At 37.4% G+C, this 22418-nt stretch overlaps 1 protein-coding gene across 2 annotated transcripts in view; it reads right to left on the reverse strand.

Moving 5' to 3' along the window:
• Positions 1-524: 524 nt before the first annotated feature.
• The window catches only part of TPPP (tubulin polymerization promoting protein), a 74667-nt gene continuing 52773 nt past the window's right edge, over positions 525-22418 (reverse strand). For both annotated transcript variants that reach the window (XM_069007915.1, XM_069007914.1), the window contains exons 4-5: positions 18979-19169; positions 525-748 (exon numbers count right to left, since the gene is read on the reverse strand). In XM_069007915.1, coding sequence (XP_068864016.1) covers positions 733-748; positions 18979-19169 — 207 coding nt within the window. In that variant the 3' untranslated portion in view covers positions 525-732. The remainder of the gene's footprint in view (positions 749-18978; positions 19170-22418) is intronic.

A 22418-nucleotide genomic window follows, 5' to 3' on the forward strand; every position in this document is an offset into this window, starting at 1 on the left:
CTGGCACTCATCAGACAACTCTTCATTAATCTAGCAAAGAAGAGAGTCTTCTTTTTCCTGATAGACTTGTTTTCTGGCAAGTTGACATATGACATGAGCTCACAGAGGAATCCAGAGAACACAAGAGTTTGTGCACGGTAAAAAGTATGTGCATTGGCAACTTTTGATAGGAAGCATGGAGAATGAAAAAAAACCAGGGGAAAAGGACTGTCATCTCCCTCTCTTTCAGGGTACGTGAGCTTTTAGATCAGGTCATCTTGACATGTAACAATCCCAGGTTGATGAATGCCAAGATTAAAGAGCAGAATTTGTAATTCAGTCTTGTTTCTTTTCTAACTTTATGCTCATCTAAATTAAAAGGTTCTTTCGGACTACTCTGGCTTCTGTAAAATATCAAATTTCTATCAGTCTGGACTGTAGTTTGGAAATACAAAATTATTTCAGACTAAGGTTGTTTTGAAGTAGGGATCAAAGTAAAACCCAGGAAATACAAAACAGTACTATATTTTGTATTTAAGCTTTTATATTACTGTCCTATCAGGATATGACATGATTCGTTTTCAGATATTCACAGGTATTCACAAACCCCACTTAGAAATTGACAGTATACACAAACATTTTTGCCAAGATAGCTTTATTTCCTTTTCCTTGGAAATGTTGTCTTATCTTGTGCTCACAGTAGCATCAGGGAAGAAAACTAGATTCTGTTTCCCCTGGGAAGCTGTGCTGTTTCTAATTGCCTTTGGAGCTGCAAAACAAATCACCGTATTATTGCTTTGTAAACTTCCATCTGTCATCCATATTGTAGTTTATTGCTTTACCACTGATACAAAGGCCACAGTGAAGATAGCTACTTCTATTAATAGTTACTAGTGTAACTAACACTATTAACTGATTAGTTAACACTGTTAACTAACTAGCAAGAGGTATATTGGGAGTGGAAGTTAACTGTGAGACCTTCCTATGTTTTCTGTGACTTTTGTGGAGTTATTTCTGTACTATTTTTTGCAAGTAAAGTTATTTTTTCAATTTTCCCTGCTACCAAATTTCAAAGCAGACAGTTGGCATGCTTACCTTTGTGTGACTGAAATCACATAGTTTCATGTGCAAAACTAAGTTAAAGAATAGTCATCATATTCAAACAAAGTATTCGGAAGCTTTCCTAGTTGTACATGAAGTCCCAATGCCACTGACATCAGTCATCAACTTCAGCCCCAGAACCTATTGCCAAAAATTCTCATTGTTCAATACCAACCTGAATTTTCTACATGCCTTGCTCTTGCATGTTGCTGTTCTATATTTGTCATGCTTTCTTTATATTTCTAGATATTCTAAAAGTATCATCAAAATAAAGTCAGCAAGTTTGTTTCTAATGCTTCCTTTATAGCTCTAACATATGCAGTCAATGGGGGATGAATTTCAGCAACTTACGTAATAAAACAGATTTTTCAAAATGACCATCACAAAGCAATCTTTTCCTGACATATGAGTTTAAAAAAATTAAAATATTCTTTTCTCTGAAAAATGGCTAAATTTACATGACTTATCAAGGTTTTGTGTACAGTTACTATGTCGGCATCAATTTCATGTCCTACAATGCTATCTTGAGTGCACTTACTTTTATCAATAACATTTTTTACCCACCTAAGTATTGATTCATGACATTACTGAAATAAAAGTTTATCAATCAAATCTGAAAGATTTTGTGGCATTGCTCAAACTTCCTGACTTAAACACTTGCACAACTCCTAATTTAATTAATTCCTTTTGTAGATGATTGTCCAGTGAGTGATAAGTGAGTGAAATGCATCTCTGGTGCAATTTAGTACAGATAATGCATTAAAATTAGGTCTTCCTCAGCAACAGAATCGAACAATCAAAGGAACAAATGCATTAATTGAATTGTGATATTGCAATGCTGTCACACAAGTTTGAGCTTCATTCAAAAGTGAATAGTACAGTTAGATGAGATCAGGAAAAAAATGTAGGGAAACACATAAAAAATCTACAAGACTTCACTCACCATTTGAATTTTGCCTAAGTATTAGGAAGGATAATTACACATATAGTACTGCAGCCTCGCAGTGTGGTGAACTGGTTACATACAGCTTCATGGTTCAGCGCCTGGAATGTTTCTGGTACATCACATGTCTCATTTAAAAATAGCTGTCTTGCAGCACACTCAGCAGCACAGATACAGCAAAGACATCTAACAAGTCTTGTCAGTTTCTTGTGCATTAATTCACTTTTGAAGGCACCTTTTCAGCTGGCATCCCATGTAATCAATTAGTCTCTTGACATTCATACATTGTTTGTGGACTCATTAAGACATTAATTTTCAACAGTAGCATCCTATGCTCCTGCTAGCTTGTTTCTAAACCTGGAATGGGTTTGCAAGCATTTTGGGAACTGAGTATCACTAGTTAGCCCAGGGGAGAAAGGATTTCTGATGTGTTCAGAATGGGTTTGCTGTTTTGAAATACCTGGTTTGTGTGTTGTTTGGTTGCATTTAAATTTCCATTCTGTTGGTTCTTTGTGTTTATATAACTGCATATTGTGCCTTTAAGCACCCCTCTGGCAATAAAAAACAAATTTATGTTTTGAATGCTAGCTTTGGCTCTATTATTTTGTTACGCCCAGATGTAGTATTAAAATATAGTAATTACAATTAATTTTAGTATTCTGTTTTTAATATATTTGTGAATTTTTTTATAACTTTATATTTTTTTATATGTATGCTCACATAAATAGAGGCACAATATAATTTTTAGCTTGCCCAGTGTTTTCCAGTTCAGCAGTACTCCACTGTCTCCTCCTTACCTAGAAGATTGCGGCCTTCTGAGCTGTTTTCAGGCAAACTACCCTGCCATTAACTGGTCTAAATTAGCAGACTTATTTTAGCCAACTAATTTTAATTGTGGAGATCGTTAACTCATCAGGCTTTTAGTCCTACATTTTAAAAGCTCTCACAATGATTGACTTGCAAATAAAATAAAGGCTTTACATCATTTTTACCAGACCTATCACTGTCTGGAATACTTTTATAAGTCTCCTTTCTGTAAAGCTACGGGTAGCATGTAGAAGGTTAAGCAATATAAACCTTCTAACAAGAAGTTGTGTTGTCTAGTTTCTCTTCAGCGGAAATGACTCTGCAACATGTGTTGTCTGTAGAACCTGCTCACATGGAGAATCCATACACTCTAGTATCTCTATTCTTGCTCCTCTTGTTTTATTTACATAACTTCCTCGGCATGCTCAAACTTACCTGTCTAAGGTGGACCCATCAACTTATATTCAGGGCCGTCACCTTCAGTTATAACTGCTTTTTTCATATGAGCATGTGATTCTATAGGTATCTTTAAAAAGGTGAGTCAATAGAGCAAGTTATTCTGAATAAATGTATTCTGGGTAAACTTACATTACTTTTCCTATTCCCACCCCAAAGCAACAAGATAATTTCTAAATTACATGGAGTTTCATGTTTACAAATGTATAGCAAAGAGCAAACTGGACTTGGCTTACTGTTAAGGTACTTAACCAAGCTTGAGAAGTTGGCAGACGTAACTGAGTTCAGCAAAGACAAATGCAATGTGTGGTACCTTGGGTAGAACAAACCCCTGCATCAGGTACAGGATCTGACAGGTTATGTACCAGCTCTGCAGAAAATTTGTGGTTTTTTCCAGGTACTGAGCTGAATGTGACTGCAATGCAAGTTGGGCTTTATTAATGAGAGCAGATTAAGAGAATAAATTATTTCCATCTACTCAACACTTATGAGGCAGTGCTGTATCCTACTTTGGGATTCCCCATGTAAAAAAGAGGTTATAAAACATAAGAGTCTAGAGAAAATGGTATAGGCTGGAACATACACCAGGAATAGGCTGAGAGATACAGTTTTGTTTACCCTGGAGGAAAATGGGGGAAAAGGGAGCAGGACGAGAATCTTAAATGCTGTCTTCCACATGGGGGCATATGGAGATGATTAAGCCAGATTTTCACAAATACACACAGTAAAATGACAAGAGGCAGCTAACATTTCCATGGCAACAAAGACAATTCCAGCTGGATATAAAAGGATTTTTTCCAATGGTCAAGCACCTAGGATGACTTTTGAAATAAGACTCAACAGAACACCATGCAGCAGCTTTGTTGACATTGAAGTTAGAGAGCTCAGTTAAGCAAAAGTTGGACAGTTGAGAACATGGAGAGGTCCCTTACAGCCTGAGTGATTTTATGATTCTAATTAAGATACAAGTAAGTTACATACAACATAGCATTTTAAATTTGATTTCTTCTCTAAAGATGGTGCTGGAAAATTTTCAAATTCATAACTGTCTTTCACTGAAACCCTGTTCTGAAGCTGTAATGTGGATTAGTGGAGTCACATGCAGAACTGTGGTGAAAAATGACACTGACAGTAAATCAGAAAAAATTATGATTGACGTCTCCGTTTTATAAAATGGAAGTTGGAACACAGAGGAGATGACCAACACAAGAAAAGTCATAGAAATTTCTGATAGTGTCTTTACTGAAGAAAAGGCTGCAGTCTTTAGTCATTTGTGTATACCTGTGGTGGGTGGCTGGCTGAGTTTTGTGTACTCTGGCCAAAAATTGCCTCTTGCTTAGCAGGCAGTGTGTGTGAGAGCACTTCAGGGGCACAGAGAGGTAACGGCTTAGGTAAACATAAGGGAATTCGGCTAACAACTGGAGGTAGTGCTGTGGAGGAAGACATGCACATGGGCTGTACTGAAGAGTTTCTTGAGCTAACACTGGACATAATGGACACATATCCTGCAGTAGAAATGACAGAAATGATCCACAAGCCCTTGTGCTTCCATCCTCCTGTGTGATAGGAGAAATGGATGTGACCTTCGGGTTTCAGCTCAATGTCATGCATTAGGTATGGTTCACAGTCACCCTGCTCTACTCTAGCAATATCATATTGTGCAGGCTTTGGGACAAAAGGTTTTGTCTTTTTAGCAGTAAGATTTGGTTTTTTTCCAGATGTAGTCATTGAATCTGCATAGAAGTGCAAGGAGACTTTCATTGGCAAAGTTAAATTTGCTTGTATCCTGGACTTCTCATTGAGGTGTTTCAGCAATGATTTTCAACTTCGATTTTTAAGTTACTTTTAACTCTTTGTGATGACTTCTTTTTTTAATTGAAAACAGTTTCTAGGTGGCAGTTAGATCTCCTGAGTATTGCCCATCTCCCCTAAGCCTTGTGCACCACCTACTGGATTCTTTTTAATATCCTGCCAAAGATTTATCCTTTGACAGGTCCATGAAATACAGGATTTACTTGTTTCCAAAAAGAAAAGTCACAACCCCATGACTTTGGTGAAAAAATATGTCTTAATTCATCACAAATATGGCTTAATTTGTGCCTTCTGTTCAACATCCAGTTGTATTTAGCAACATCATAAAGTTCTTACTTTAACATTTGGCATCAATAATCATAATTAATGGCATTCTGTTTGGCGTAAAGTATCTGAGGGAAACAGTCATTTAATAATTAAAATGGGAGTTGTTATATGGTCTGCCTTCTGAGAAAAGTAAAAATTTAGGTTAAAATAAAATTTTAAAAACAATCTCATACTACTTCTAAAAATAATCAGAAACGCCACTTGGTCCAAAATTATCTCACGTAATGTTTAAATGAGATCAAGCTATGGCCCAAGAGTATGTAGAAGCCCAGACAGTAAGGGGTTAATATGTATGTCTCAAACACCAATAACCAGACAGCCATGGAGCCAGCCAAGGGGGTTTGTCCAAGAACAAGATTTGATTGGAGAAGAGGATCATGTGGAGGTAGAGCAGGGACAAACATCATTGTTCTAGTCCCTGGAGGCACAACAAACAAAAGACAGCATCAGTGAAGAAACAGGCATGAACTGTGAACCAAGGGCCAATCCAGCAGGAGGATATGGACCACCCAAGACCCCTGTGACCCTCCAACCCATGTCCAGACAGGTATGGAAGAACGGACTGCAAATGGTAACTAATTTGCATAGAAAGCAAGAAACCTGTCCTCAGGGCAGGCAAAACTCATCTGTAAAAAGGTACTCCCATCAAGCCCAGGCACGCACTCCCAGGACTCTGCACATCCCATCGGCCAGAGAGATGATGTCTCTCTTTCTCTTCCCCTCTTTAATTCATCTCTTCCTTTCTCTCTTCCCTCTGATCCTACCCCTTTACCCAAAAGCCACTGCTGGCTTACAGAGTAGGTCAGGGACTAACATACCAATTTCCATGCCAAGTGTGTAATTTACTAATAAAACTTTGTGGGGCCTCTGACTTTTGTCATTCCTTTCGACCATGAGCAATTTACAAATCTTGGGTGCTTCCTTCCCCATAGGGTGGGACAGACAAGAAACTGAGAAGAGCAGAACGAGACACAGCTCAGCATGAAAGCCATTGTCAAGTGCTGTTTATGAGGATGATGAGAAGGCGGTAACAAGCAAAGATTGCACATAGGACAAAATGATGTGATGTTGCTTTAAGGCAGGCAGGATTTACTTAAGTAAAAGAAGATTACATCCTTCAGGATGTCTGTGTCATGGCAATTAGCTAAAGCAGGATCCCAAAATTAACATACAATATCACTTCACACTGGTGACAGTGCCTAAGAACAGAGATGGAATTTCAAATAATGGGAAACATTTTATACCGATTATATATATCTATATATCTATATATCTATATATATAGATAGGTATGTTTTACATATAAAGATACAAGAAATTTTAATCTTATTGACGCTGAACCATGCCATAAATCAAATCCCTCCTGATGGGAGAGAATTTTCTAAAAGTTCCTTGCAAGGAGTTTCAAAGATAAACCGAGACTTTTCCTTGAGTTTCAATGCTGCCGGATAGTTGTTTATTAAGTCTTATCAGAGGAACAGAGCCACTAGCGTGACCCAGGTACAGCATAGAGCACAGAAAGCAGGAGTGAAGTCTCTAATTATCAAGATTTACACAGCCTTTTAAACATAATTTAACCAATAGTTACTAAAAACGTATACTATTTTCACTTTCCTACCAATTATTCAGTAACACGGGCAGGAACAGCGGAATTCTCTATCCAATCATTCCAAACTACTTTTAACGCAGAACATGGAGTAGTAGAAGGAAAAGGGTTTAGAGAACAACAACAATCTTCCATTTTGATATTTTTTACTCTTATCTATTTACTACAAAGAGAAGCCCAAAACCTCTAAATTTTTCACCCTGTGACAATCTTACATAGTAGTCTATCACCTAATTCACACCACTGTATTTTCTAGTTCCTGTCTGATAGTTGGTAATTTTTTCCAAGGTTGGAGGTTAAAACAGTGTTGTTCAGGGGGATAAGAACCCTTAAAAACAAACAGAGAAATATTCTCAGCACTCTGGGTTCCTACACTTGTATTTAAAAAACTGTATTTATACTTTTCGTATTTTATACTCCATCTGGTCCAGTGACGTCAACACATGAAACCTATTCTCACTGAATAAATGTCACTGTATAACTACAAGAATTTTTTCCATTAAGAAACTTATAAGAAATGTTCCTTTAAAGAGTTTGCTTTGCAGTAAAAGTTCAAATTAGTAGTACTAAAATAGAATAAACCCACCAAAATACTACCGAAAGGAAACATTTAAAAAATAATTTAAATTAGCTGGGGAAATGAACAAAATTAGTTGCCTGAATTGTTTAATGTAAAGAACTTTAATTTCTATCAAGAATTAGCAGACACGCACATGCCTTGAGACTCATTTCGAGCAGTTTAACAGGAGCTATTATCAGTTAAGAAACACAACAAATCAACGCTTTTGTAACAATACAGACAACAACAGATGTTAGCACCATTGCAAAGAAGGCAAAGTTGTTTCATGATGGTAGTGTTGGTAGACACAGCCAGAAATCTTCCAAATTTAAAAAAACAAAGCCAGCACCACCAACAAAACCAAAATCAGTTCCAACAACCCGTCTATGGCTGACCAGGATGAAGGGCTGCTATTAGGAAACATGCATATATTTAATGTGATACCCTGCAAGACAGCCTATTCAATGTCTAGTGCCTGGACTATTTTCCCCTGCTGCTGGAATCTGGACATGCAAGTCTGTGAAGATCACAGCTATACTTCATCTGCTGGTACAGTCCCGTGTCATCATTCCCTTCCCACCTAAAGCAGACCAACACACACTGGATCCCTTGACTAACTGGGATGAGATGTGCAGCCAGCTGAGTAACCATCCTGCAGATTCTATCATCTTCTGTGTAGAGAGACACACCATCAGACCTTGTAGCCTCCCCAGCAGCTGTTACAGACTGCCTAGTCCCTTTGGTATGTGCTTCCAGCTGTCTCAGAGACATACATGTATCTGGCCCAGTCTTATGAATGCTTGCTAACTGATGCTAAAGCCCCTGCTTGCAGTCTAGGTTCAGCTCAGTATCTGCTGGCAGCCAAATGGTGCTAGACAAGCCCTCATCTGGCCCAGCTGCTGGCACCACAAGCACACGGGTTCCTGTCACCCACAGCCACAGTCCACTAGAGTGGACTCTAGTTGCTGGCACCACAGGTAACACTGGCTATTGTGACCCATGGTATGACTCCAGCTGGTAGCAATTAGACTTCCTTAAGCACATACATACACAGAACAGATAATCCCCTCACCCAAGAAAACAGTTAGAAATTAAATGTAATAAGACAGGGCAGCTGGCACTGAGGAGGTCCAGGGCATCACCAAATAACTGCATGGACCAGGGACTACCCCCTTATCCCTCTATTTTCCTGTGCTTGTTCCTCCCCAGACCACCTACATCCCTGCCTTTGGTTCCTTCCATATATATTCACTATTGCTGTGGAGAAGAGATCACTGAGAGGGGATCTAATGAATAATTATCAATAAGTATGTGAACTTCCAATGTGCTTGCGTTAGTTTACATTATTAGTAAATCAGTGCAGTGAGATAAATAGAAAGCTGAGTAAATTTTAAAAAAGGCTACTAGAAGACCAAGTTAAGTCCCCTGAAGACTCAGATTTGGAAGAGGTTATCTTTGCCTCCACACTTTCCTCTGTGCAGTCCTGGCTGTGGTAGAACAGCTGACAGAAGCAGGAAAGATCAGCCTGCACAGGACATACGGACATGAGAGCAGGAGTGCATAGTAATTGCAACAGTAGCTACACAGACTGAAAACTAGCCCAAATAATTGTATTCCTGGAATAAAGAGAACACATCCTTGCAGAGGGGGGTTATTTTTCATTTTAAAGTCATGACGTGTAAGTGGTGTGTAGGGGTGAATGGGCATTTCTAGAGGCCCGACAGGGAAATAATAAAAAATCCTTAACTCTTTTGAAAATACAGATCTTCGTGTCTTACATTCTCATAGGGCAGAAGAGTACTATCTTACCCTATCTTAAAGGCTTTTTGAATGGTAAAGAAAAATACTGATTTTTCTACAGGGTCTGCTTCACTATGTTTTTTACAGTTTTTCAGCAACCATACATACTAAGAGTTAAAAGGAGTACAGGAGGGGGCAGTCCATGGTCTCCATGCAGGAACAAAAGCTTTATCAGGACACAGCTGTATTAGATTTCACTTTAAAGGCAGTTCTAAAGAAGGTTGTCTAGTGTGTGAGAACAAGGAATACCATTTCCAGTTTGAGAACAACTGGAGAAGAGACAGGGTAGCTGTAGAACTGTTTAGTTATGTTTCCTTGCAGCTGCTCATCACTGGATTAGCAATTGACTGCTCATTTTGTCGATTAACAATTGACAAATTGTCAATTGACTGCTGCATTTCTAGAGCAGCACTGTGACTTGGTTTTTTATTGTCATATTATTAATTATGCTGTTACAATGTTCTGAATTAAATTAAATACTTCAGTCTTCTGCTTCTTGAATAAAATCATGGTATTTTTGCTACTGGAAAGCTGAGTAATATTGTTATTTATAAACAAAAGGTCCACATTTCCTTTTGGATGTAACATCATTAAAACAATGCTCTATGTAGCAAATTACTTTCCTTACAAGTAAAGTGTTTTCAACACCACTTAAAGAAGGTGAGAGCAGTAACTCAGGCTTTTGCACTGAGGATCAAGCTATCTTAGGTAGCTAGTCAAGAACAAATGGCTTCATCCCTGTCAGATCTCATTTGATGGATCACCATTATCATGGCTATTCAAGCATCATATTAGAATTCTCAAAATATTAATGGTCAGCTTTAGTCATTATTCAAACTGGGAAAATAAATGGTAAAGAAGAAATAGATTCTGCTCAGAACCAGACAGCTGGATGTTCAGAGAGTATTTTGATGTAATTTATAAATTTATCAGCAATTAAATTAACATATAAACTGTAAAATAACTGTTGCTTACAAAGTTTATCAGCAAATACGATTTACTTCAATAAATCCCAGAACTGACATAGTAACACATTTATTGATCACTTTACCAACTAAAAATACAATTTTATACAGTCAGTCAACAGCAGTAACGTACTTTATGAGAAGCTATGCTTTAAAGAAATGGTGTTTAAAATATGGATTTCACTATAATTTTTCAAGCCAAGCTTTTACAGTGCTAATCAAAACAACTGCTGCACTTGAACTTTTCCCCTAAAACATCAACAATAATGTTGCAGACAAAGTAGCTTTTCCGTTGTTAATGTGGGTTTAGAATTTAACAAGACAACTTCAAAAGGCTTAAAACATCCATAACACTGTCATTACTTTAACATTCACACAGATAAAGTGATACATTTAATACTTTCTAGCATTAATAAACAGTGTAAAAATATATTGCATATATATATATATATATAAATTTGTTTCCTTTTCCTGAAAAAACCTAGTACAAACTAGTAGTATATGATTCCCCCCTTCAAGTTTCTTTTACTTGTTTTAAAGATTGAAGAGTAGTAGTTTTAAATTAACAGAAACAAAGACATGGAAAAAGAGAATCACTGTTGTGCTCCCCCACAACCTCTTGTCATGGTTACTAAGCATATTAACCCCTTGGTAATGGTGGTTCTATTTTTGCTAACACCAGGTAGAATTTTGGAACTGGCTGCAGTGGGGATAAGATTTTGCCCAGTGCGCTTCGCACTGAATGGTGCCTGGCCCCCTTCATCAAGTGGTTAAAAATCTTTGCTTAGGACATGTTTATCTACTATAGTTAAGAAATGCTATGCTCAAGTTGTTCATTTGCAATAATGAAAAGAAGATTCAGTGTTAAATTGATGAGAAAAAGTAAACTTGTAAGGTTAAATGATCATGTAAAATTTTTACCATGTTGAAAATTTCACAGTGAACACAGTAGGCTAATACAGCTGCATGTTAATATTTGCAAAGCCTGCAATTAGAAATATTGCAGGTAATTATTAGCACACAGCAGCTTCCTGGTTGATGAGAGATAAATGAAAATAAGAACAAAAACTAGTAAGCTTCACTGGAAGTTTTTATCATAGTGTACAGTGCTCCAAGGAAGACTATGTCAAGACCTATCTCCATATCCCAGCTGCTTAACTATTAAATTTTAACTAGTGCTCTAGGTAATCATAGACAAAACAGTTTTGCCTCCACCCTTTATGATCAGGTCCTGACAGCATGCACATCCAGATTTGTGCAAACAAAGAATCAAAACATCTAATTGAATTAGAAATGGATGTTGGAACAGCATGGACTGATAAACAACCTAGTAAAGAAATAAAGCATAATGTGGATAAATAAATGGTTCATGACTGAAGAAAATCAATCTCATTCAAAAATTATACTTCTGTATAAATATATATTTCTCCTCTAATATTTAAATCTGTGAAACATAACACCTTGCTAAGAATAAACTTCAATATACTTATCCAACATTGACCACTTCTCTGCTTTACAGAATGTAAAGACATATTACCTTGTATTATAAGCATTATACAAAAAAATTTCCCTGCTGCAAGAATTTGCCAAAGCTGATATATTCTGAGCCCAGTACAAAGATTAAAAGCAAACACACTTTTTTGCACCCTATAACTTGTTTTTGTCTATGATCTTACCTTTTCATACACTACAGTGCTAACAAAAGTAGTTTGCCAACACGATTTTATACAGGACATCAGTTTGTAGGTTAACTGACTTTACACAAAGCCTTTTTAAAGATCTATTACATATTTAGCATGAATATTACAGACATACATAGCATTTCAGTTGCATTAATATAACCCTATTTAACAGAGCCCAGGCTGTATTATTTCACATTATTTAATTACTTTGTTTAAAAATAGCATTTGAGCAAATGTAAGCATACAGAAACTCATCTGATGTAAACTGGAACTTAAAATAATTCACCACTGAAGGGATTCAGACTGCCATCTTTTTTTATTTTGTTGATGATCTATAACGTAGCTCCTGATCAAAATGCAAAGATGGATGAACTGAGCGTACTTTTAGGGCCACATTTTTAATTTACTTGACTGTAACTTTATTCATGTTTCTGATCTTTTCTGAAAAATATGCCAAGTAGTAGAAAAATTTTGCATTAAGATAACTGGAGGTAAGGGCAAATTATCATGAGCATTAAGACCTTTACAAATGTTGACATCAAAACTCACTTTGTACAGTGCCATAAGCTTTACAGTAACTCACAAAAAAGAGATGCTGTATAACTGTATTTGAAAATTAATTCATTGGCTATTTAGCTGCAATGGAATATGATAGTAGCTTAGCATTTTTTCCAAATCAGGTTAGTCAGTTGGGCATTTCAATGTCAACTTCTAAATGCAAGGTTTAAAGAGGAAAAAAAAAAGCCTCTTCTGTAGTTTTGCCTTCATGTATATCCATGCCCCCAAGTAGTGCCTGTACGCAAGCACATGTGCATGCGCATGAATACAAAAGATCTTTTTTAAAAAATTGTTTCAGACTACCAGAACTGCAAATGTCTGGTAGAATGCTCAGCAAAGAGGCTGAATTTTTCCCCCTTTTATTTATGATCAGGCTTACTCTTGCAAAAGTCTACCCTGAGTGGATGATCAATTAGTTTGAATGAAACAAGCCAATTCAAATGTTTTCTGACAACAAAGCCAAGAGCTGCATCTTAAACTTGTGTTGAAATCCACCTTCTCCATAGGGTTTTTGAAGCAATATACCAAGGTTAATATACTGAAAAACATTAAAAAATACCAAATATATTAATAGATTTTTCTCCCTGCAAAAATAAATTAAGTGGACAATTAAGACGTGGAGGTTCTATCTGCAATATTCTTTTACTTCCAGAAGCATTACTCTTAGCTGGGACATCATTCAAAGCATTGGTTTTGAGTTTAATGAGCAAGCACAAATGCAACTACAGGTTTCTTAGTAGTTCTAGGATTCTGAAGACTTAAAAAGAACAACCCTGACCATCAATTCCAGCTCATATTAAGTAAGCCAAACGGGCACTTCGGGGTTGCACAAAATGAGCAACTGACTGTTTAAATGATATTTTATGGGCGAACACTCCAAATACAGGAGGTACACATATCAATTTGAGGTACTCCAGACTTTAAGAATTTCACACAAGTTTAAGAGCTGTCATTATGCTTCTGGTATTTAATTTTATAAAGGTCCAAGCAAGACTTGAGTCCATAGGCAATGTATGACACTCCTGTTTCCTGTTCCCATCTCATTATACCACAGCTTTATACTTACTAATGGATGATGAACAACTGTTTACACTGTTTACAGAGTGAGTGTCAGCTTGCTTCACAAAGCTGGGGCAAAGGAAAATACAGGGCCCATGGAGAGCATAGTTTTAAATGGTTTCTTGAGAGCACTCAGAGGAAAGCTTGCTTTCACCCTAACTCTCTCTCTCCTACTTCCTTACCATGGAGAAACTTCCCTTGCCACACCAAGTCTATGTTAGAATTGCTGAAGTGATTTCTCTCAGAACAGGGTAGACAGGTAAAACCGTAAAGGCCTCCTTAGATCATTACCTTTGTGCTATGAAGGGAGAATGACAGTGTCCCCAACTGGCCAAGCTGAACAGCACTGGCTGCAGGACTAGAGCTTGGCCTTAATAAGATTTAAGGTTTTCATCAATATTTATACAGTTTAATCACTTAAGCTGGATCCAAAGAGTATGTGTACACACACACAAACCTACACAAGTCTTGTGCATTACATTACTTAATACCAACTAAGTGACAAGCCAAGAACATAATATTCACACTACAAACAACGTACACAAAGGTGTCGTTATTTTGGCACACACGCAAGGCTGACAGTCAGTTAAGAGGACACATACCAGTGCAACATGTTACACTTGCTCTATCATGAAGGTAAAAGGTTTGCTCTTGGCCAGTGCAAACAGAGAATTCTTATTCACAGATGACAGGCATGTGCCCCCAGAATACATGCATCACTGAAGGCAAGGTTGTGTTTTGACTATCATACATGCAGGCACAAAGAATTGAAATTCATTTTATAACTATGAAAAGCCTTACAGAAAAAAACTATCAATTACAACTTTAAAGTTTTGGTTTTGGAGGAATATACATGAGGATTTTCTCTACAGATGGTTACAGATGGCTGGGATACCTATCAATTGCAGGCCAACCCATAGTAGTCATTTGCCTTTTTGTTCTGCCTAATTCCAGCTACCATAAAGAATATTAATCGAGATAACAGAAGTGAAGATACGGATGTCTGAAATGGTAATGTGTGAAGAAAGCTTTTTATAATGTTCAAAAATTGTCAGACGAAATTTTAATTTAGGTAAGGTCAGTAACACACATACTTCAAAGTATCTTTGAAAGACAATCTCTGTGCTGAGGAAACACACAAGCTGTGACATGTGAGTAGTTTTGAAATCTCCCTTTCCCTCCCCTAAATGAAAAGGAGGTAAGAAGTATTATAGGTTTAAAAAAAAGGGGGCTGAATTCTGGCTACAGTCTAATATTCAACATTTCCCTTGGGATTCCAAATATTTGATTACAATTAATGACAACTGTTCTTATAGGACTCATGAAACTCTGTGTGTTTTGAATGTCTGCTTCTCAGTAATACTGTTGTGATAGCTTTGATAACCACGAAGAGCAGGACAACTATTTTTGGTTTTAATATTTCCATAATGATGGTTGCAAAACTTTCAACTAAAGCTCATGGAGTGACTAAAGGGAATTAGTAAGCAAGCACTTATAAGAAAATCCCTTTTGACTGCTGCATATTTTACTTAAAAAACTAAGTTATTTTTAGAAAATTATTTGTAAGGACTATTTATTTGCCTCAGTAAGGATTTTTATTTCTTGTTCTTGTAAAGGTTTTGATGGTCAGGTTAAGCTTCCGTAGACATACTGGTAAGGATTGTGTACTGCCACAGCATTCAAATAAAATTTGAGTTTGTTCTTTAAGGCAGTTATTTCTAAAAGCTATCTGAACTTTCTGATCACATTTCTTTTGGTAGCATCTTCTATAATAATGAAAGCAAAGATAATTAGGAACAACAGGGTTTTATAGAAGATGTCACATAACACAGTGCTATGTAGTGTAAGATGCTGAAAATCAGGCTGGAAATTTAGATAGAATGAATTGAGATGCCCCTGCAAAAAAAGAGGACAGTAAACCTTATTAGGTTCCCATGTCCTTACTTCAGGCATGAATTTAGTTACAGTCTGCAGCATGGTGCATCGGAAGAGAATATGCTCTACAACACTCTAAGGGCTGAAAATGGGGCACCTCCTGCACCTCCTCAGCTATCCCTTCCTGTCATCTTTGAGGTATAAGCTGTACTTACTGTCCTGAGAGTTGAGGGAATAGCAGATGAATAAGAAAATGTACTTTGCCTCATTCCCAAGCAGGCCTGGAACTTAAGAGCTAATAATCAAGCAAGTATTTAGACTTTTAATTTCCTACCAATATTAGTGGAATAGTAAGAGTTAAGTAGGTAGTGAACCCCTAATACACAGCTGCATAAGATGCTTTTATTCATAGCCATTATCTTTCACACCAAGCATGGTAAAAGAGAAAAACCCTTTACTTAAATACTATCTTCCCAGCCACAACTTTCCTTTGTAACTGTCACATCAGAATGACTTCTTTTCATGCACCACTTTGAGGTTTAAAACTATCAGACTGTAGAAACAAAGAAGAAACAAAGGAGTGTGTTCCTCAAAATACTGCTATCTGAACCATCTTCTCAGGTTCCAATCCCAAGCTTAACCATGCCATTGAAAGAATTTCAAAGTTTGCATCAAGTCCATATAAAGTGCTTTTGGCATGCCAGGGATTTTATACTGCACAAGCAGTGCAAAGTAAACTCTGGCAGAACCTCAGCTCATTCCATCGGCCTCTTAGAATAGAGTAGCTCAATTTCTAGCCAGTGCCAGCTTGGATCTGTCTGCACTCTCAATTCCCTTGCATGCCTCCTGTCTTATGAGTGTGCTGATCTCTCTCACTTTGAACTAACAACTTAAAACCTAATTATACCTTAAAATCTTCCTAACCAATCACTCCTCCTGTATGGAAACATTCCGGCATTAATGACACTCTGTATTTGGGTACCTGAGAAAGCCTGTCCTTTGTGCACCTAAGACCAGTGTGTCCCCTGATGTGCCAGACAAGGCAGACAGCTAGCAATAAACAGCCAGGTCAAAAGTGTGCCGGCAGGACTCTGCAGTAGACTGGACTTCACCTTTTAGTGAGGCTTGTCCATTACCAGTGAGTTATTAGTCAAGTCTTACAGTCAAAAGGAAAAACAGGGACACTGATTTTGCCTGTAATTTAGCTGAACGATTCATCAAGGTTGGAGGCTCAGCTTTTTTATTCATAAAAAACCAGGACTATCCTGGAGCCATCTTCAGGTGCACAGGCACCAGTAATGAAGAAGGTTCTTTAGATTTAGACAGTTTACTCCCATGCCAGAATAATTTAGCTGCTGCTGGTGTCAAGTATCCTATTTTCTGCTTTGGAGTGTGACAGGTCCCCATTGGCTGCACAGGAGTGGATAACCCTTCATTCTTCAAGAACACTAGGTAACTCTTGGAAAGGGTTCACAAAGCTGAACGCTTTGCATCCTGAGCATCTTTACACACATCTAAAATCTTCCCAGGTAACCAAAGCCATCCGTGGGAAAAGCCATTTAAATCTTTACAAGAGTGTGTGCTGAGTTTTGTCAAACTTCCCTCCCCCTTAAAAACAAACACCAAAATAAACTATAAACAAACAAAAGGATGTCCAAGTCCACAAGGAAGCCCTTGACTTTTGTTTGGCATTGTTTTGGTTTTAGGCTGATGTATGGGCTCAAAGGGTCACTGAGGGCAAAGTTACAAGACAGGATACCACATAATGTCAGTAGAACAAAACATGAACAGTTTAAGGGCTGAAAAACAGTGCTCCCTTTTCCATACATTGGCCAAATAGAGACTATTAACCTGCATGGCACATAACAGCACACACTGCTCACCTACATTTATGTACTCTGAGTGGAATGCTGATAGGGGTGGGGGGAGAGCAATACATCTATTAAGCTTTATTCAGAGTTGAACGTGAAAATCAGTGCACAAGCTCTTTTTGAAAGAAAGCAAGGAAGAACTGCAAAGAGCTGGTTTTGAATACTGAACATCCTATCTTTCGTAACTTTAGAGAATCAGAATAATACATCAGGGTACTGGTTCAGCTCTTGCAGAAAATTAGAATGGCCTTTTCTCTCCTTTTCAACCCGTATTTTAAAAAAAGTTATTTTTATTCCAATTAATTTCTTTTGGTATTCTGGACCCCAGCTAGGTCACACTCAGCTGTCTGTACCTTAAACCTGTGGGACTGGTTCTCCTGGTAACAGTGGAAAGCCATTCCCAGAAATACTATTACTCCAAAGTCTGGCAGCAAGAGTGAACAGAGAATCAAAGCCCTTGGCTTCAAATGAATCTAACATAAAATGTAGCCCAGTTATAATGGTCTAAGGGGTTTTTGTGGGTAAATTGCACCTAATTACATAGATATTAATTGTAAATGTCCTTACTCCAAGGGGCCATAAGCTTTCCTTACGTATGTTAGAGCTTAAAGGGACTACGTGCCAACACATGTGCAAAGTAACGTTCATTTAATAGCAATCTGATGGGCAGTGTTCAGTCATAAACAATATTTTAAAGCATTATTAGCTTAATGCTCCCTTCACTTCCAACGCGAGGCAGCGCAAACTTGAAAACAGACTGTGAAAATCCTTAACTAGACTTTCTTAGTAATGTCTTGTTCTTTACCTCTCAGGTTAGTACAATAGCTCCATCCAGCCAGTCAGAACCATGCTACAGTACACACAATAACAAGCACGAAGTATAGACAGAAGGAAAATTAAGGGCTGGTTTTTCCAACTCTTTCTGTTGACATAAAATACTTTAGGAGCCTATATTGTCCTAGAAATAGCTTTTTTTCAGTTTTTCCATGAGGGGTATATGACAATCACAGGCTAGCACCTAGTATGTTACTACCATTTACTTCCCAATAGTATATTGTTGAATGGTTTAAGAAAAGTGCCAGATCCCATATAAGACATTTAAAGAAAACCCCCAAAACAGTAGTCAAATAAAACTGCATTAAGTAATGGGATATTCTTCAGAAAGACTGCTACAGAAGATCCTCTTTTCAAGAGGTTCTCTTTGACATCATCAGGGCAACTGAACATTAGGAATGTTTGAGATATTTTGCTTGAATTGACAAAGTGTGGTATAACTGCTCTTGACTTTGGCTTTGTTGTTTTTTCGTTTGGGTTTTTTCTTCTAAAGCTCAACAAAATGATATATTTTGTATACCTACATACTTATTTATTTTTGCCAATATATGCATGAGGAATGTAATGAAGTGGCATTGTGCTGCATGTAGCTCAGCAGATGTTGAAATCAGTTCCAGTTCCTGAAGACAACTTCTTGACAACATAGTCTCAACATTCACAAAAACCGAAACATGTGGGATTCATAACGTCATCCTTACAAATATATACTCTATCCCCCTCTGTGTTGTAAACCCTCAGCCTTACTTGTTTCCTTGTACTTTATGATCGTATGTGCCTGCATGCTTATAACCAGATACATATCCTGAGTTATCCACCAGATCTTCTCGGCCAGCTCTGCCTTTTCCTTTCCCACTGGCATCAAACCTCTCTTTGTGAGAACCTGTGAATTTTGAAGTGTCTGTAAGGCGTGAAACAGTTGGAGATGCAACGGTTTTCTATTGGAAGAAAGAAAAGAAACAAAACAAAAAGACACATCAGAAATCAGTTACTCTTAATACAGATACTTTTACATGCTACCAAGATTTGAATCTTTGCTAATGACAAAGACTATGCAAATATCTACTCATTTCCAGGATAAAAAAGATGTGTGTTTCTTGCCATTACATACAGTGACAATAATAATATAGCAGAAAAGGAAATAGCCCAAATTATGTCAAAACCTTTTGGAAGAGACGTTCAGTATGAGATACTTTTGATTAATAATCAAGTTCTAAGCACCAAAGATACAGAGAAGTCCTATCCTGATTTCACATTTTGAACCATGTTCAAAATCCATTATGTCACCATCAAAGCATAAAAGCCTGGCTCCACCAATACAGAAAAAGTATTCCAATACAACTAGAATTCATTTCTTCGAAAGACAATTTTATTCTAAACTCTAGGATTCATGAGTGAAGTAACTAACTGCAAGGACTGAAAGTGACTTCTAATGTCAGCAAATCAGGAGTCTATGAAATGGCATTGAGCAAAGACTTTCCTTCCACTGAGTTATATCAAGCTCCTCAAAAATCAGTTTTGTTGTCATCAAGACAAAGAAAATTTGACTACACAAACAGAAAAAAAATGTGTTTCACATAACAACATAGAAGCATGCTAACTTGTGTGCTTGGACTAGGAGCAGCCTCTTTGATCCTTAAATTCGTATTTTAAAATCAGGGGAAGAAAAAACACACAAGACTTTTGAGCTAAAATGAACAAAGACTGCTAAAATCTGGGCATCTTTTTATGTGCACCACCTGTCACTATCTGAAAGAAAATGACCCCTGGAGCATTCTTTGATCAAAACAGCATTGCTAAACGCCCTTTAGGGACTTCTGCCTTGCAGCCTTAAGAATACAATTTTCAGAAGTGGTTATTTTTCTATACTGAACAAATAGATATCAAGACAATGCTTAGGAAGAAGTATTGGTCTAATATATACCTTGTTTACTTGTTCAAAATGACCTGGTAGCACCTTATAACCGGGAAAATTCCAAATGCAAGACAACGGCAGTATTCAATATGGAATTAATTAAACTTAAAACGTATTTACTTTCCTTGCACTTAAAAACCACTGCCTTACAGAAAAACAGTTTTATCTAGATGTGCATATACTCTCTACTGTCACATCCACAGAGAAGTCTCAGAAACTCTAGCTGACTGCCTTTTCCTTTACCAAATTCATTCTCAGGACAGGCTTCTTTTCTGAGAATTTGTAATGGTAAACTTAATCACTATTTGAAAGACTACAGGTTCTGCTCCTCTGTTTCGAAGGTGTGGCATGAAATGTATGAAATTTTTCTCAATACATAAACTACAATAAAAATACATGAGAATTTTTGTACAGTAACATATTTAGTAACATACATACTAAAAACTTGTGTGAGTGGATGAAAATGCACACATATTAACATGAAAGAAGAAACAGTAAAATGAGGATTAATAGAATGGCTCATGTCAATAAGGAAGGATATTCCCAGAAAACTATTCCCAGCAGTAAACTTGAGAAATCTGGTGTTTATATCAAGACACCTGCATTCTGATAAGACCACAACACAGATGACTTATCAGAAAATCAAGTTGGATCTTTACAACAAGATGATAGCAGCATGCCACACAAGCCCTTCCTTTTCCTACTAGTCTGTAGGGAAAACAGCAACATGTTTCAAACCAACAAGAAAACTGAGGATGGGCAACAGCTTGGTAGGTTAAAAAATATGATCTTTTTGTCCCAAAAAAACAATTAAACAAAACCTAAAACCCCAGCACAAGGAACATACAAAACCAGAGCAAGAACAACAGTGATCCCACATCCTGTAGTCTTTCAGCCCAAGATGGATCAGGAGGCTTCCTGCATCACATGAGTCACAATATGTGAAATGAACACTAAGGCAGTAGCTGCAAGGCGAACATTTTTTCTCCAAATTGCTTTTTACTGAGTAAGAACTGCAGCCTTTTCCTAAGTTGCATGTAAAGTCACTGGTGTGCTCCTTCCAACACATGACAGACTATTACAACTGAAGTCCTGTTGATCTGCTGTTGGCAAAATTTCTATGAAATGGGAGGCTCACTTTGTATCCAACAAAATTCAAGCAATGTTAATTCCTTGTACATTATGCTCTCACTCCCTGAAATGATATATTTATATAAAAGATCAGAGATGAGATGCCACCTCATTTCTCCTTTTTTTCTTCTTTTCCCTCATTCTTACGATGAATGCGTATACATTAAAAAGAAAATACTCCTTTCTTTTTAAGGTTGTGTAAACATTTTTAAGGCTGTGCTAAGACGCTTTCATTCAAAAAAGCCTTTGTAAATACAGAGCAGAATATACAACAATTTCATATCCACCTTGGGCTCCTCAACCAGAAGCAGCTAGTAGTACTATATATCACAGAATAATAGAAAAGTCCTCTGACTGAGCACTACTGAAAAAAGCCTTGCTCCATCATCTTTGCACCCTCCCTTCAGGTATTTATATACATGGATGGGATTCACCCTTGAGCCTTCTCTTCCCCAGGTTAAACAATCCCAGCTTCCTCAGCCTTTCCTCATAGGAGAGACAGTCCAGTCCCTCCATCACCTTTATGGTCCATTGCTGGACTCCTTCCAGCAGCTCCATATCAGTCTTCTCCTGAGAAGCCTAGAGCTGAATGCAGCACTCCAGATGAGACTTCACCAGGGCTGAGCAGAGGGGAAGGAACACCCTGTTTGCAGCCAAGATACCAGCAGCATTCCATACAGCAAAAACACCACTCAGGTTCATGTTCAACTTGGTGTCCACGTTAACTCCCAGGTCCATTTCGACCAATCTCCTTTCCATCTGCATAGCCCCTTGCATGTACTGGTGTGTGGGGCTCTGTAGGCACCTCATTCAGAATGAGAGGGGACCATCATGGTTATCACGATTTATTACTTGAAAAATCAACAAGGCATCAGTCTCAGAGGCCATAGGTTTAGTAACAAGTCGCCATAACTGAAGACAGTCACGAGTTTCAAAGTTACATGGCAATTTATAACTTTCTGGTCCAATAAGCAATTAACACAAAGCTTTGTTTTGACTTTGTAACCTATCACCTTTGGTATTTTTTACTGCATAACGTCTGTTTCTCAACCAATAACTTGCTAGCTCACGTATACACATGTACTTCTATTATAACATTTAAATTCTTAACTTAAACTATAAAATCACATTACTATACTTA

The sequence above is a fragment of the Aphelocoma coerulescens genome, chromosome 2 (assembly GCF_041296385.1).
Source record: "Aphelocoma coerulescens isolate FSJ_1873_10779 chromosome 2, UR_Acoe_1.0, whole genome shotgun sequence".
Lineage (NCBI taxonomy): Eukaryota > Metazoa > Chordata > Aves > Passeriformes > Corvidae > Aphelocoma > Aphelocoma coerulescens.